Source organism: Elephas maximus, chromosome 2, assembly GCF_024166365.1.
Source record: "Elephas maximus indicus isolate mEleMax1 chromosome 2, mEleMax1 primary haplotype, whole genome shotgun sequence".
NCBI lineage: Eukaryota > Metazoa > Chordata > Mammalia > Proboscidea > Elephantidae > Elephas > Elephas maximus.
Window position 1 is genome coordinate 228,755,268 of NC_064820.1, and position 16,025 is coordinate 228,771,292.

Genomic DNA, 16,025 nt, shown 5'->3' on the forward strand with positions numbered 1-16,025 from the left:
ACCAAGCGGATTTTAATAGAGTGAAAAAAAACTTTCGTTCACTTCTGTTTTCTGTTTATTGCTTACTTAGTTTTTTATGTTGATTGCACCGTGCAAAAGAGGGGTCTCCCCCACTCACCCCTTTCGGAAGAGTCAACAGTGCAACTGAATTTCTGTAGGAAGATGAAAAATACTTAGAGGATGTGTGCTTGATTTTCCCTGGGGACATGATTAACCCTCCAGAAGAATCCTTCTAGAATCATTTTAATTGGTCCATGAAGAAATTTAAGAAAATCACAATTCCAGTGAACAATTGCAACCCAAAGATGAACCAAATGGTGTGCAGATTCCAGCACTGGGTTGGATGATACCCCTGGAGTGTCACATCCTGGGGCATTCAGAAGGGACTAGCCGGTCCCCTCCATCAGAGGAGGCAGCAGTCTTTGCCTCTTTTTCATGGATGTGCCCAAGAGTTAGAGTAGTTCAGCAATGTTATAAAAAAAAAAAAAAAAGAAAAGGTTTTATACAATCAACATTTTTATATTGTTTATTTATGACTTATATTTTTATTAGGTATAATTTCCTGTTACAAAATCTTGAAGACACAGCTTTTCTATTTTCTTTTTTTTTCCCCCCTGCATTTTACGTTTTTTTTTCCTACTTTTTATTTTTTAAGTTTTTATCGTGCTTTAAGTGGAAGTTTACAAATAAAGTCAGTCTCTCATACAAAAATTTATATACATCTTGCTATATACTCCTAATTGCTCTTGTCCTGTTGAAACAGCCGGCTCCTTCCCTTCGCTTTCTCTTTTCGTGTCCATTCCACCAGCTTCTACTCCCTCTGCCCTCTCATCTCCCCACCAGACAGGAGATGCCAACATAGTCTCAAGTGTTTACTTGATTCAAGAAGCTTATTCTTCACCAGCATCATTTTCCATCCCATTGTCCAGTCCAATCCCTGTCTGAAGAGTTGGCTTTGGGAATGGTTCCTGTCTTGGGCTAACAGAAGGTCTGGGGGCCATGACCACCGGGGTCCTTATAGCCTCAGTCAGACCGTTAAGTCTGGTCTTTTTACAAGAATTTGGGGTCTGCACCCCACTGCTCTCCTGCTCCCTCAGGGGTTCTCTGTTGTGTTCCCTGTCAGGGCAGTCATCATTCGTAGCTGGGCACCATTTAGTTCTTCTGGTCTCAGGATGATGTAGTCTCTGGTTTATGTGGCTCTTTCTGTCTCTTGTAATCACCTTGTGTCCTTGGTGTTCTTCATTTTCCTTTGCTCCAGGTGGATTGAGACCAATTGATGCATCTTAGATGGCCCTTGCTAGCATTTAAGACCCCAGACGCTGCACTCTAAAGTGGGATGCAGGATGTTTTCTTAAAAGATTTTATTATGCCAATTGACTTAGATGTTCCCTGAAACCATGGTCCCCAGATCCCTGCCCCTGCTACACTGACCTTCGAAGCATTCAGTTTATTCAGGAAACTTCTTTGCTTTTGGTTTAGTCCAGTTGTGCTGACCTAACCTGTATTGTATGTTGTCTTTCCCTTCACCTAAAGTAGTTCTTATCTACTATCTAATTAGTGAAAACCACCTCCCTCTCTCCCTCCCTCCCTCCTCTCATAACCATCAAAGAATATTTTCTTCTCTGTTTGAACTAATTCTCAAGTTCGTATAATAGTGGTCTTATACGATATTTGTCCTTTTGCAACCGACTAATTTCACTCAGCATAATGCCTTCCAGGTTCCTCTGTGTTATGAAATGTTTCACAGATTCCTCACTGTTCTTTATCGATGCGTAGTATTCCATTGTGTGAATACAGCATAATTTATTTATCCCATTCATCTGTTGATGGGCACCTTGGTTGCTTCCATCTTTTTGCTATTGTAAACAGTGCTGCAGTGAACATGGGTATGCACATATCTGTTCGTGTAAAGGCTCTTATTTCTCTAGGATATATTCCAAGGAGTGGGATTGCTGGATCAAACGGTAGTTCTATTTCTAGCTTTTTAAGAAAGTGCCAAATCAATTTCCAAAGTGTTGTACCATTTTACATTCCCACCAGCAGAGTAGAAGTGTTCCAATCTCTCCACAAACTCTCCAACATTTTTTGTTTTGTGTTTTTTGGATTAATACCAGCCTTGTTGGAGTGAGATGGAATCTCACTGTAGTTTTGATTTGCATTTCTCTAATGGCTAATGATCGTGAGCGTTTCCTCATGTATCTGTTAGCTACCTGAATGTCTTCTTTAGTGAAGTGTCTGTTCATACCTTTTGCCTGTTTTTTAATTGGGTTATTTGTCTTTTTCTAGTTGAGTTTTTGCAGTATCATGTAGATGTTAGAGATCAGGCACTGATCGGAAATGTCATAGCTAAAAACTTTTTCCCAGCCTGTAGGTGGTCTTTTTACTCTTTTGGTGAAGTCTTTGGATGAGCATAGGTGTCTGATTTTTAGGAGCTCCCAGTTATCTTTTCTTTTCCAGTTATCTAGTTTCTCATCTGCATTGTTAGTAACGTTTTGTATACTCTTTATGCCTTGTATTAGGGCTTCTAACATTGTCCCTATTTTTTCTTCCATGATCTTTATCGTTTTAGATTTTATATTTAGGTCTTTGATCCATTTTGAGTTAGTTTTCATGCATGGAGTGAGGTATGGGTCTTGTTTCATTTTTTTGCAGCTGGATATCCAGTTATGCCAGCACCATTTGTTAAAAAGACTGTCTTTTCCCCATTAAACTGTTTTGGGGCCTTTGTCAAATATCAACTGCTCATATGTGGATGGATTTATGTCTGGATTCTCAATTCGGTTCCATTGGTCTATGTATCTGTTGTTGTACCAGTACCAGGCTGTTTTGACTACTGTGGCGGTATAATAGGTTCTAAAATCTGGCAGAGTGAGGCCTCCCACTCTGTTCTTCTTTTTTAGTCATGCTTTACTTATCCGGAGCCTCTTTGCCTTCCATATGAAGTTGGTGATTTGTTTCTCCATCTCATTAAAAAATGTCGTTGGAATTTGGATTGGAATTGCATTAAATCTATAGATCGCTTTTGGTAGAACAGACATTTTTACAATGTTAAGTCTTCCTATCCATGAGCAAGGTATGTTTGTCCACTTATGTAGGTCTCTTTTGGTTTCTTGCAGAAGTGTTTTGTAGTTTTCTTTGTATAAATCTATCACATCTCTGGTAAGATTTATTCCTAAGTATTTTATCTTCTTGGGGGCTACCATGAATGGTATTGATTTAGTGATTTCTTCTTCGATGTTCTTTTTGTTGGTGTAGAGGAATCCAACTGATTTTTGTATGTTTATCTTGTATCCTGATACTCTGCTGAACTGTTCTATTAGTTTCAGTAGTTTTCTCTGGATTCCTTAGGGTTTTCTGTATATAAGATCGTGTCATCTGCAAATAGAGATACTTTCACTTCCTCCTTGCCAATCCAGATGCCCTTTATTTCTTTATCTACCCTAATTGCTCTGGCTACGACCTCCAACACAGTGTTGAATAGGATTGGTGATAAACGGCATCCTTGTCTGGTTCCCGATCTCATGGGGAATGCTTTCAGGCTCTCTCCATTTAGGATGATGTTGGCTATTGGCTTTGTATAAATGCCCTTTATTATGTTGAGGAATTTTCCTTCTATTCCTATTTTGCTGAGACTTTTTATCATGAATGGCTGTTGAACTTTGTCAAATGCCTTTTCTGCATCAATTGAGAAAATCATGTGATTTTTGTCTTCACTTTTATTTATATGATGGATTACATTAATTGTTTTTCTAATGTTGAACCATCCCTGCATACCTGGTATGAATCCCACTCGGTCATGGTGAATTATTTTTTTGATATGTTATCGAATTTTATTGGCTATAATTTTGTTGAGGATTTTTGCATCTAAGTTCATGAGGGATATAGGTCTGTAATTTTCTTTTTTTTTGTGATGTCTTTAGCTGGTTTTGGTATCAGGGATATGGTGGCTTCATAGAATGAGTTAGGTAGTATTCCGTCCTTTTCTATGCTCTGAAATACCTTTAGTAGTGGTGGTGTTAATTCTTCTCTGAAAGTTTTGTAGAACTCTGCAGTGAAGCCAGGGCTTTTTTTTTGTTGGGAGTTTTTTGGTTACCTTTTCAATCTCTTCTTTTGTTATGGGTCTATTTAGTTGTTCTACCTCTGTTTGTGTTAGTTTAGGTAGGTAGTATGTTTCTAGGAATTCATCCATTTCTTCCAGGTTTTCAAATTTGTTAGAGTACAATTTTTCATAATAATCTGATGTGATTCTTTTAATTTCAGTTGAGTCTGTTGTAATATCGCCCATCTCATTTCTTATTTGGGTTATTTGCTTCCTCTCCTTTTTTTCTTTTTTCATTTTGGCCAGTGGCTTATCAATTTTGTTGATTTTTTCAAAAAACCGGCTTTGTTTTTCTGTTTTCTATTTCATTTGGTTCTGTTCTAATTTTTATTATTTGTTTTCTTCTGTTGCCTGAGGGTTTCTTTCATTGCTCTCTTTCTATGTGTTCAAGTTGTAGGGATAATTCTTTGATTTTGGCCCTTTCTTCTTTTTGTATGTGTGCATTTATTGATATAAATTGGCCTCTGAGCACTGCTTTCGCTGTGTCCCAAAGGTTCTGATAGGAAGTGTTTTCATTCTCATTGGATTCTATGAATTTCTTTGTTCCAACCGTAATGTCTTCTATAATCCAGTCTTTTTTGAGCAGGGTATTGTTCAGTTTTCAAGTGTTTTGATTTCTTTTCCCTGCTTTTCCAGTTATTGATTTCCACTTTTATGGCCTTATGGTCAGAGAAGATGCCTTGTAATATTTCAATGTTTTGGATTCTGCTAAGGCTTGTTTATGACCTAATATGTGGTCTATTCTAGAGAATGTTCCATGCGCACTAGAAAAGAAAGTATCCTTGGTTGCTCTTGGGTGGAGTGTTCTGTATATATCTATGAGGTCAAGTTGGTTGATTGTGGCATTTAGATCCTTCGTGTCTTTATTGAGCTTCTTTCTGGATGTCCTGTCCTTCACTGAAAGTGGTGTGTTGAAATCTCCTACTATTATTGTGGAGCTGTCTATCTCACTTTTCAATGCTGATAGAGTTTATATATCTTGCAGCCCCATCATTGGATGCATAAATACTTAATATGGTTATATCCTCCTGGTACATTGTCCCTTTAATCATTAGTTAGTGTCCTTCCTTATCCTTCATGATGGGTTAAACTCTAAAGTCTATTTTGTCAGAAATTAATATTGCTACTCCTGCTGTTTTTTGATTGTTGTTTGCTTGATACATTTTTTTCCCCATCCTTTGAGTTTTAGTTTGTTTGTGTCTCTAAGTCCAAGGTGTGTCTCTTGTAGGCAGCATATAGAAGGATCGTGTTTTTTAATCCATTCTGCCACTCTCTGTCTCTTTATTGGTGTATTTAGTCCATTTACATTCAGTGTAATTATGGATAGGCATGAATTTAGTGCTATCATTTTGGTGTCTTTTTTGTGTGTTGTTGACAGTTTCTTTTTCCCACTTATTTTTTGTGCTTAGTAGATTATATATTGACTTTCTGTCATATTCGTTGTTGTTGATATTGTTTCTGCTGAGTCTCTATTTTTTTCTTGTATTTTATTTTGACGTGTAGAATAGTTTGTCTCCTTTGTGGTTACCTTATTTTTACCCCTATTTTTCTAAATTTAAACCTAACATTCATTTCTTTGTATGGCCTTGTCTTCCTTTCCATACGAAAGATCTATGACTACATTTCTTAGTCCCTCTTTGTTGTTTTAATGTTGTCTTCTTTTCCATAATAACATCGCTGTTTCCTGTTTTGAGTGTTTTTTCAATCTTGATTTATTTTTGTGATTTCCCTGTCTGGGTTGACATCTGGTTGCTCTGCCCAGTGTTCTAGTCTTGGGTTGATACCTGATATTATTGATTTTCTAACCAAAGAACTCCTTTAGTATTTCTTGTAGTTTTGGCGTGGTTTTTATGAATTCCCTAAGCTTCTGTTTATCTGGAAATGTCCTAATTTCACCTTCATATTTGAGAGACAGTTTTGCTGGATATGTGATTCTTGGCTGGCATTTTTTTTTCCTTCAATTTTTTATATAAGTCATCCCGTTGCCTTCTTGCCTGCATAGTTTCTGCCGAGTAGTCCGAGCTTATTCTTATTGACTCTCATTTGTAGGTGACTTTTTGTTTATCCCTAGCTGCTCTTAAAATCCTCTCTTTATCTTTGGTTTTGGCAAGTTTGATTATAATATGTCTTGGTGACTTTCTTTTAAAATCTACCTTATGTGGTGGTCAATGAGTATCTGGGATAGGTGTCTTCTTGTCTTTCACGGTATCAGGGAAGTTTTCTGCCGACAAATCTTCAACAATTCTCTCTGTACTTTCTGTTATCCCTTCCTGTTCTGGTACTCCAATCACTTGTAGGTTATTACTCTTGATAGAGTCCCGTATGATTCTTAAGGTTTCTTCTTTTTTAAAATTCTTTTATCTGATTTTTCTTCAAATGTATTGGTGTCAAGTGCTTTATCTTCAAGTTCACAAATTCTGCCTTCCACTGGCTCACTTCTACTCCTCTTTCTATTGAGTTGTCTAATTACGTAATTTTATTGTTAATCTCCTGAATTTCTGATTACTGTCTGTCTATGGATTTTCCAGCTTATTAAATTTTTCATTATGTTCCTGAATAGCCTTTTTAATTTCTTCAACTGCTTTATCTGTGTGTTCCTTGGCTTGTTCTGTGTATTGATTGATTTCCTTCCTGATGTCTTGAAGGGTTCTGTATATTAATCTTTTGTATTCTGCCTCCGGTAATCCCAGGAAGATACTTTCATCTAGAAGATCCCTGGATTCTTTGTTTTGAGAGCTTGTTGAGTTGATCATGGTCTGTTTCTTTACATGACTTGATATTGGCTGTTGTTCCCTAGCCATCTATAAGTTATTGTATTAGTTTATTTTATGTTTTGATATGCCCAAATGGGTTGTTTGAGTGAACTAACTTGATTACTCTTGTCTTAAGAGCTCTGATGTCGTTTTCCCAGATGGCTAGAGCTGTTATCAGGTATATCAGTCTAAGAGTCCAATCACTTTTCTTGTATGAATTCAGCTCAGATGTCCAGGTAGCTGATCATCAAGTGTGTAGTACAGGCTCTATCCTACAGTCTTAGAGGGGCAGGGGTGATTGGTGTAGGTACCAGTATCTGGTTGCAGCAGGGTGTCTCACTCTGAACAAGGCAGGGGGCTGAGAATTGTCTCCTAAGTGTCTCTGAGGAAAGTGTGTCCCTGTTCCCTAGAGTGTACAGGTGGGTGGGTTCTGCAGACAATGTTTTTATTTGTAAGGACTGAGAGGTACCAGTTATCCTTGGACCCCTGTCATGAGTGACTGGGTGACCTGAGTGAAGCCCCAGTCCTTGGGCCCCTGATGTGGGTAGGTGAGGACCCTGTTTAATTGGCAAAGCGGTGTCAAACATCAAATACCCACCTCTCCACTGCACAGCTGAAATAGTCATAGTTTGCCAACGAGGGCCTATTCTCCTGAAATAGGCTCACATAGGTCCATGCAGAGGGGAAAGATACTCAAAGTCCATGAACCGTTTATGCCTGGACAGGAGCCACTTCTGTCCTGAGCTCCCCTGGTTAGTGGAGATAGCAAATTATCTTTTCCCCCAATTGCGAATTTATTCCTTCTCCAAGGCCTAGAGGATGGCTCTAGGCATTCAACAGGACCTATCTCAGGCCTAGGGAAATGAACAGCCACTGAAGCTGGCTTGGGGTTGGAGGGCCTGGTAAAATATACACAAGAACTTAGTTTTCACCGAGAGCGCCCTTCTTCTCTGGTTCCGGAGGTGCGAGTTGGCTGTGTGGCTGGCTGCTTCTCCGTGAGGAAATTGCAGCCAAACCCTGGTACCAGCCTGCTGCTGCCGCTCCAGGAATGGTGCCTGAGGGCTCCCCGCGATTCAGGTCCGGTAACTCCTTTCCGCTTCGGAGCTGTCTCTTTCTCCTCATGCCCCTCTGTTTGTTTTCTAAGCTTGCCTTTGATGTTAAGGGCTCCTAGCTTGTCATAAATATACTTGTTTCACTTGTTTTTTTGGGTCTTTGTTGTAAAAGGGCTCACCGGAAGCATCTGCCTATTCTGCCATCCTGGCCTGGTCTCTCTCTATTTTCTTGTAATAAATTTTATTATTAGACTTTTTTCCTTTGGGTCTTTAATATATCTCAAAGTTGCTTGTAGAGATGTGAAGAAGGGTAGAATTTTATTTTCTGTCTCCAGATGAAAATTAAATTCTTCTGACACTTCCCTCCACGATCCCCCTACCACTCTAGGTCTGGTTCCTTCTTCCAGGCATACCAAAGCCCTGAATGTATTCGCCTCTGTCTTGGTGCTCTTCCACTCATTTCTGTACAGGATCATTTACTGTATTTGCCATAGTTCTGATTTCTGTGTAGACATGTTTTTCAACCTTGTCTTTCCTAGTCTTGACCTTTAGTTTTTCTATGAGTTTAAAAATCAGTGTGACTAAAAAAACTAGTCCTATACAAATCCTTTTGGGGTCTCGGTAGAAGTTTTATTGAATTTATAGAAAAATTTAGGAAGAACTGATATATAATAGTGACTCTTCTGTGAATGTGTTCATACTATTATATTTGTGTCTTCCTCAAAGTTTTATAATTTTCTTCATAAAGGACTTTTTTTTTTTTTAGCTTTATTTCTAGGTGATAAATTTTTGTGATTACTGTAAATCATGTATTTTTTTCTACTAGATTTTCAGATTTGTTTTTTAGGAATGTAGGAAGTCTACTGATTTTGTGTGTTGGCTTTTTATTCGGCAACTTTACTAAACTTCCTTATGAGTTATATCATTTGGTAGATTTTCTATGATCACATAATCTGCATATAACAATTTCGTCTTTCCTTTTGCATTCATTATGTCTTTCTTTTTTCTTGCCTTATTGTGTTGGGTAAAATCTTCAGTATAATGTTGAATATGAGTAGTATTAGCAGGCTTTTATGTCTTGTTTCTGACTTAATGGGAATGCTTTCAATGTTTCACCATTAAGTATGATATTTGCTAAAGTTTTTTTAATAAATACCTTTCATCAGGGTAGGAATGTTCTCTTCTGTTCCCAGTTTGCTGAGGGTTTTTTATCTTGCATATTTCTCAAATGTTATCAAATGCTTTTTCTGCCGCCATTTGAGATAATTATATGGTATGTCTTCCCATTAATCTATTCAATGTCTTTTTTGGGGCCACAATTCAATCCATAACAATGCACGCGTTGTATTTATAAATTCTCTAATGTTGAGCCATTCTTGCCCTCCTGGGATAAACCCTTCTGTTACATTTAATATACTACTGGAGTTAATTTACTGTTTCATTTAGGAATTTTGTTTCTGTGTTCAAAAGTTGAATTTGCCTATGATTTATGTTTCCTTGTACTGTCTTTATCTGGTTTTAGTTCCAGGTTATACTATCTTCATGGAGTAAGCTGGGTAGCTTCTTTCTTTGAAACTGCTTGAATGAGGTAGAGACCACCTGTTCCTTAAAAGCTTGCTAATACTTGTGAAACATTTGGGTCTAGCAACTTTTCAGTGCGTGGATTTTCAGCAGCTTCATATTATGCAATTGTTTGTGGAATCAGGTTTCCTGTTTCTTCTTAGGTACCTTTGGGTAATTGTCATTTTTCTAGAAAATTATCTGTTTCATCTAGCTTTTCAAATATATTGCTATAGGTTTTCATATTAAAATTTTTTTTAAATCTCTAATATAAATATATAGTAGTTTTCCTCTTTTTTTTTTTAATTAATTTTTATTAAGCTTCAAGTGAACATTTACCATTCCAATCAGTCTGTCACATGTAGGTTTACATACATCTTACTCCCTTCTCCCACTGCTCTCCCCCTATTGAGTCAGCCCTTTCAGTCTCTCGTTTCGGTTTTCCTCTTTTGAACATTGTTATTTATTATGTGTGTCTCTTATTTTCCTGATTACTCCTGCCAGAGGTTAATTTTGTGATCGTTTCAAAGAACTAGTTTCCGGTTTTGTTGATTGTCTTAATTTTGTTTCTGTTTCATCAATTTTTGCTTTTATTGTCTTCCTTCCTTCCTTCCTTCCTTCCTTCCTTCCTTCCTTCCTTCCTTCCTTCCTTCCTTCCTTCCTTCCTTCCTTCCTTCCTTCCTTCCTTCCTTCCTTCCTTCCTTCCTTCCTTCCTTCCTTCCTTCCTTCCTTCCTTCCTTCTTCCCTCCCTCCCTCCTTTCTTCCCTCCCTCCCTCCTTTCTCCCCTTCCTCCTTTCTTTCCTTCTTCCTTCCCTCCTTTCTTCTGTCCCTCCCTCCCCTTTTCTTCCTTCCCTTTCTCATTTCTTCCCTCCCTCCTTCCTTTTCTCCCTCCCTCCTTTCCTCCCTCCCTCCCTCCCTCCTTCCTTCCTTCCTCCTTCCTTCTCTTCCTCCTTTCTTTCCTCTCTCCCTTCCTCCCTCCTTCCCTCCTTTCCTCCTTCCCTCCCTCTTTCCCTTCTCTTTTGAGTTTTCTCTTGATTTGAATGCTACAGCTAATTTCTTTTCAATCTTTCTGGTTTTCTAACAAGGGCACTTAAGACTATAAATTTCTTTCTAAGACCTGATAGATTAAATTCCTTTAGGTTTGTCATATACGATTTTCACTTTTCAGTTTATAAATTTCATAATTTTCTTTTTAGCTTTCAGGTGATTTAAAATGTGTTTTTTAGTGTTTAAGCCATTTTATTGTCATCGTTTTCTCATTCTGTTGAGTTTATGTCAGAGTGTGAGCTGCATTGTACTGATTCTTGAAATGGGCTGAAATGTCCTCAGTGGCCCACCACCCACCAGGACCTGAGCTCCCATCATCTCTCCCCTGGACTGCTTCAGCAGCTCCTTCCTGCTCTCCCTGCCCATGTGAATCTTCTCACTCACACGCTATGATGGCCTTTCTGCTACAGGAGTGACTGCCCCCACTCCTAAGCCAGCCCCTCCTCCCCCCACTGGATCCCATCTCCTACCCCTGCCCCACACATCAGGTCCCGCCTCCTGCCAGCTTCTCAAGGACTTCACTCCGTAAGTTGTCGTTCCTTCTCCTACCTCATCAGTTTTTCTCCTCTCTTGCGTTGTTCCCATCAGCATCATGTGCCGTAATCATTCCGTCTTCAGACAAACTCTCCTCCCTTTTGCCCCACATCCCTCCCGCCATGGCTGGCCCCACTTCTTTGGGTTCTTTTAGAGGACAGCTCCTGGAATGAGTAGTCTTTGCTCCAGTTCTTCTCCCATTCTCTCTTTTTTTTTCCATAACATTTTTTTTTATTGTGGTAAAATATATACCACACAAAATTTGCCAAACCTACAATCCAGTGGCATTAATTACACTCACAGTGTTGTACCGCCATCACTGCTCTTTGTTTTCAGACATTTATCACCCTAGGCAGAAACCCTGTATCCATTAAGCAATAACTTCTCATTCTCCTCTGCCCCCAAGCCCATGGGAACCATCAATCTGTGTCTCTATGCATTTATCCACTCTAGGCATTCCATACAAATGGGATTATACAATATTTGTCTTCCTGTGCCTGGGTTATTTCACTCAATATAATGTTTTCAAAGTTCATCCATGTTGGAGCATGTATCAGAACTTCATTCCTTTTTATGGTGAAGTAATGTTCCACCATATGTATACACTACATTTTGTTTATCCATTCACTTGTTGGTGGATATTTGCATTGTTTCCATCCTTTGGCTGTTGTGTATAAAGCTGCAATGAACATTGGTTCACAAGTATCTGTTTGAGTCCCTGATTTCAGTTCTTTTGGATATACACCTAGTGGGAGCTCTGGTGGTACAGTGGTTAAATGAATCAACTGCTAACCAAAAGGTGGCGGTTCGAAGCCACCAGTGGCTCTGCTGGAGAAAGATGTGGCAGTCTGCTTCTATAGAGCTTTGTAGCCTTGGAAACCCTATGGGGTCGCTATGAGTGGAATCAACTTGATGGCAGTGGTTTTGGTTTTTTAGGTTATATACCCAGTAGTGGAGTTGTTGGACCACATGGTAATTCTATGTTTAACTTTTTGAGGAACTGCCCATTTTCCACTGCAGTGGCAACATTTTACATTTCCACCTGCAATGGACAAGGGTTCCAGTTTCTACACATGTTTACCAACACTAGTTATTTTTCATTTTTCTGATAATAGTCACTGCCCTAGTCATCTAGTGCTGCTATAACAGAAATACCACAAGTGGATGGCTTTAGCAAAGAGAAATTTATTCCCTCACAGTCTAGGAGGCTAGAAGTTCAAATTCAGGGAGGTGGTTCCAGAGGAAGGATTTCTCTTTCTGTCGTCTCTGGGGTAAGGTGCTTTTCATCAATCTTCCCTGGTCAAGCGGCTTCTTAGTGCAGAGACTCTGGGTCCAAAAGATGAGCTATTTTCCTGGCTCTTGTTTCTTGGTGGTATAAGGTCCCCCTGTCACCTTTGTGGGTGTGAAGTGATACTTCATTGTGGTTTTGATTTGCATTTCACTAAAGAAAACCCTGGTGGCATAGTGGTTAAGAGCTACGGCTGCAAACCAAAGAGTCAGCAGTTCGAATCTGCCAGGTGCTTCTTGGAAACTCTATGAGGCAGTTCTACTCTGTCCTATAGGGTTGCTATGAGTCAGAATCGACTAGACGGCACTGGGTTTGGGGTTATGACTAATGATGCTGAGCATCTTTTCATATTGACCATTTGTATATCTTCTTTGGAGAAAAATCTATTCAAGTCCCTTTTCCAATTTTTTCATTGGGTTGTTTACCTTTTTGTTCTTGAGTTGTAGGAGTTCATTACATAGTTTAGATATTCAACCCTTACCTGTTATATGATTTCCAAATATTTTTACCGTTCTGCAGGTTGTCTTTTCACTTTTTTTATTATGTCTTTTCATGCCCAAAAGCTTTTTTTTTTTTTTAAATTTTGATGAAGTCCAATTTATCTATTTTTTCTTTTGTTACTTGTGCTTTTGGTGTTGTATCTAAAAATCCATTGCCGTATTCAAGATTTACCCCATGCTTTCTTCCAAGAGTTTTGTGGTTTTTTCTCTTATATTTATGTCACTGATGCATTTTGAGTTAATTGTAATATATGGTGTGGAGTAAGGGCCAACTTCATTCTTCTACAAGTGGAAATCCAGGTGCCCTTCCACCATTTGTTAAAAAGACTATTCTTTCCCCATTGAATGGACTTAGCACTGGTCTATATGTCTATCCTTATACCAGTACCCAAACATACTATAATTACTGTGCTTCATAGTACATTTTGAAATTGGGAAGTGTGAGTTCTCCCATTTTGTTCTTTTTCAAGATTATTTCAGCTGTTCAGGGCCCTTTGCAAATCCATGTGGAATTTAAGGATCAGCTTTTCCATTTCTGCATAAAAGGCTCTGGTGGAGTATTACTGGCTTCTACCACTTGCTGGTTTGTTTTATTAGATTTTATGAAAGGGAGGTTTTAGGGTCTGGCTTCACTCTACCATCATAAACTGGAAGGCTGAGCTTGCTTTTAGATGTGCCCTAGGGATGGGTTTGCCAGGCAATGAGTGACATTAAGTGTGGGGGCGAGGTGATCATGGTGGGGGGCCATGGAGCTGAGACTGTGAGGACGGTGCAGTGAGTGGGCAGGGTCACTGGGCTGGAAGTCCTGGTGGGGAGGAGTGGTCAGCGTGAGGCATGAGGGGCTGGGGCTGGGAAGGGGGTCAGAGAATGGACAGATGTTTGAGGTGGAGGTTCCACATCATTAATATCACTGATGAGTTTCTTCCTCTTGCCTTAGTGTTCACTTCACACGAGCCCTACCCACAATTTTGTATTTTTAATAGGACCTGGTGGTAAGAAAGGAGTTGGGTCCCCAGCCCCAATTGAGGAAACATCTGGGGTCTCTTCTGTCACCCATGGTTAGTGCCCTACGCTCAGGGTACAGGACAAGGCCCTCCCACACTGGGTGCAAACCTGGAGATCACCACTTGTGGCCATATGGTCAGGTGCGGGGTCTCTGGGCATTTGGCCTCTGCCGCTGTGCAGCCTCTCACCAGGCTGACAGAGTGGAGGTAGCTCACACACATCTAAAGCCTTCAGACATAGACATGTGCCGTCCATGCTCTGTGGGAGGGGATGGCTATTTCAACCCCCCATCAGTTGCTTCCAGGAGACCCCTTCCATTTCCAACCAACCTGGTAGAATCTGGAGGCCCAGGCCGCAGCCTTTGGAAACCCAGGAACTCAGATTTGCCCAGTGGTGGTCCCACGTAGTAACACAGGATCGTAGCCAGGCTGTGTTGAGGGACTCTGAGGGGCCTGGGGGCTCCTGGCAGGGACCCCCACCCAGTGCCTCCCTCTTTGTTTCCTGCTGAGGCATTTGCTTGAGTTCTGATAATTCAGAGCTCACCAAGCCCACTGTCTCCAGCCACAGTCCCCCAGAGCTCAGGCCTGCCCAGGCCCACCATCCCTTCTGGCCTGCCCTCCCTGCCCAGCCTATTCTCCCTCAGTGGAGGTGGGCTAAGCCAACCCTTTTCCACCCAGAAACCCCATGGGCCGCACGGGGCTGCGTGGGCGTGGGAGCCTCCGCTGCTTCGGACCCAACCATGCACTGCACCCGGTCGTCACCAGGTGAGTCCCCACCAGCCGGCACCAGGCACCTCTCGGGCCTCCCAGCAGGGGACTATAACAAGGGTCAGGCCCAGGCTTTCTCCCAGGCAGGTGGGGGGGGGTGGACATTCTCACCTCTGTGTCAGAGTTTGTCCACATTCACCCACAGGTCCACCCTACAAATCAGCACCCAAGATGTGTGCCCAGTGCAGGAATTGCCCTCTCAGTGCCCCCTGGAGAGCCCGGGATGAGGTCTGACCCATGACCAAAGATGAAATTACAGAACATACAAAAAAAAAAAAATTTAAAGGAGAAAATTTAAAGAAACCCACAGTCTAGCTATGCTAGTATTTTGGAATTTATCCTTCCAGGAGGTACACACACATCCACATTCACATCCACATATATACACACAGCCATACACATACATACACACATGCGCATGCATACACCCACATGGACACACATGTACGCACATATATACACACAGCCATACACATACGTACACACGTGTGCATGCACACACCCACGTGGACACACACACATCCACATATATACACACAGCCATACACATACATACACACATGTGCATGCATACACCCACATGGACACACACACATGCACATATATACACACAGCCATACACATACATACATACGTGTGCATGCATACACCCACATGGACACACACACATCCACATATATACACACAGCCATACACATATGTACACGTGTGTACATGCATACACCCACATGGACACACACACATCCACAAATGTTTCCACACATTCACATACATATACACACACCTACATGTACACACAAACACACATTCACACAAACACATACATATACACACATACATATTCTGTGTACGCACCCACATGTATCCCACATACACAGGCAAATCCACACCCATACACATACATGCGTGCACACATACACATACTTATCCACACACCCACCTACACACACACACAGGCACACACACACCCTTTAGTTCCCTTGCCACCCGCACATCCCTCTCAACCCTCATCCTGCTGCCTCCCTGCTGGGTGCAGACATGAGTTCCATCCTTGAGGGGCTGCCTGGAGTGCCTGCTGGCCCAGGCCACACGATGCTGTGGGCTCACACCTGCATCTTCATAAGGTCATAGAAGTAGGATAGTGGGTCAGAGGGCAAGTGCTTCTTTAAGACTTTTGATTAAAAAAAGTCTCCAAAAGGGCTGGATCACTTTCTAATGCCACCAGCAGTTTAGGGGAGTGGGAGGGACATTGCCTAAGTGGCTTTTTCTCAGTCCTTCCCTGGGACTGGGGTCCTGAAAAGAGAAAAAAGGATTGAGCCAATAAGGGTGGCTGTCTAACTAATAGCCCCCCCCCAGGGAAGGCAGGGTGCTGGTGGAGGTGGGGTCGGGCCCTGGCCTTGACATCTCCTGGTGCAGGTGG

The 16,025-nt window shown here is 41.0% G+C and overlaps 1 protein-coding gene across 3 annotated transcripts in view; it reads left to right on the top strand.

The window, feature by feature from the left end:
* TRPM2 (transient receptor potential cation channel subfamily M member 2) overlaps positions 1 to 16,025 on the top strand; it is a 102,949-nt gene that overhangs the window by 82,077 nt on the left and 4,847 nt on the right. For all 3 annotated transcript variants that reach the window (XM_049875006.1, XM_049875005.1, XM_049875008.1), the window contains one exon: positions 14,516 to 14,602. In XM_049875006.1, the coding sequence (XP_049730963.1) occupies positions 14,516 to 14,602 (87 nt within the window). The remainder of the gene's footprint in view (positions 1 to 14,515; positions 14,603 to 16,025) is intronic.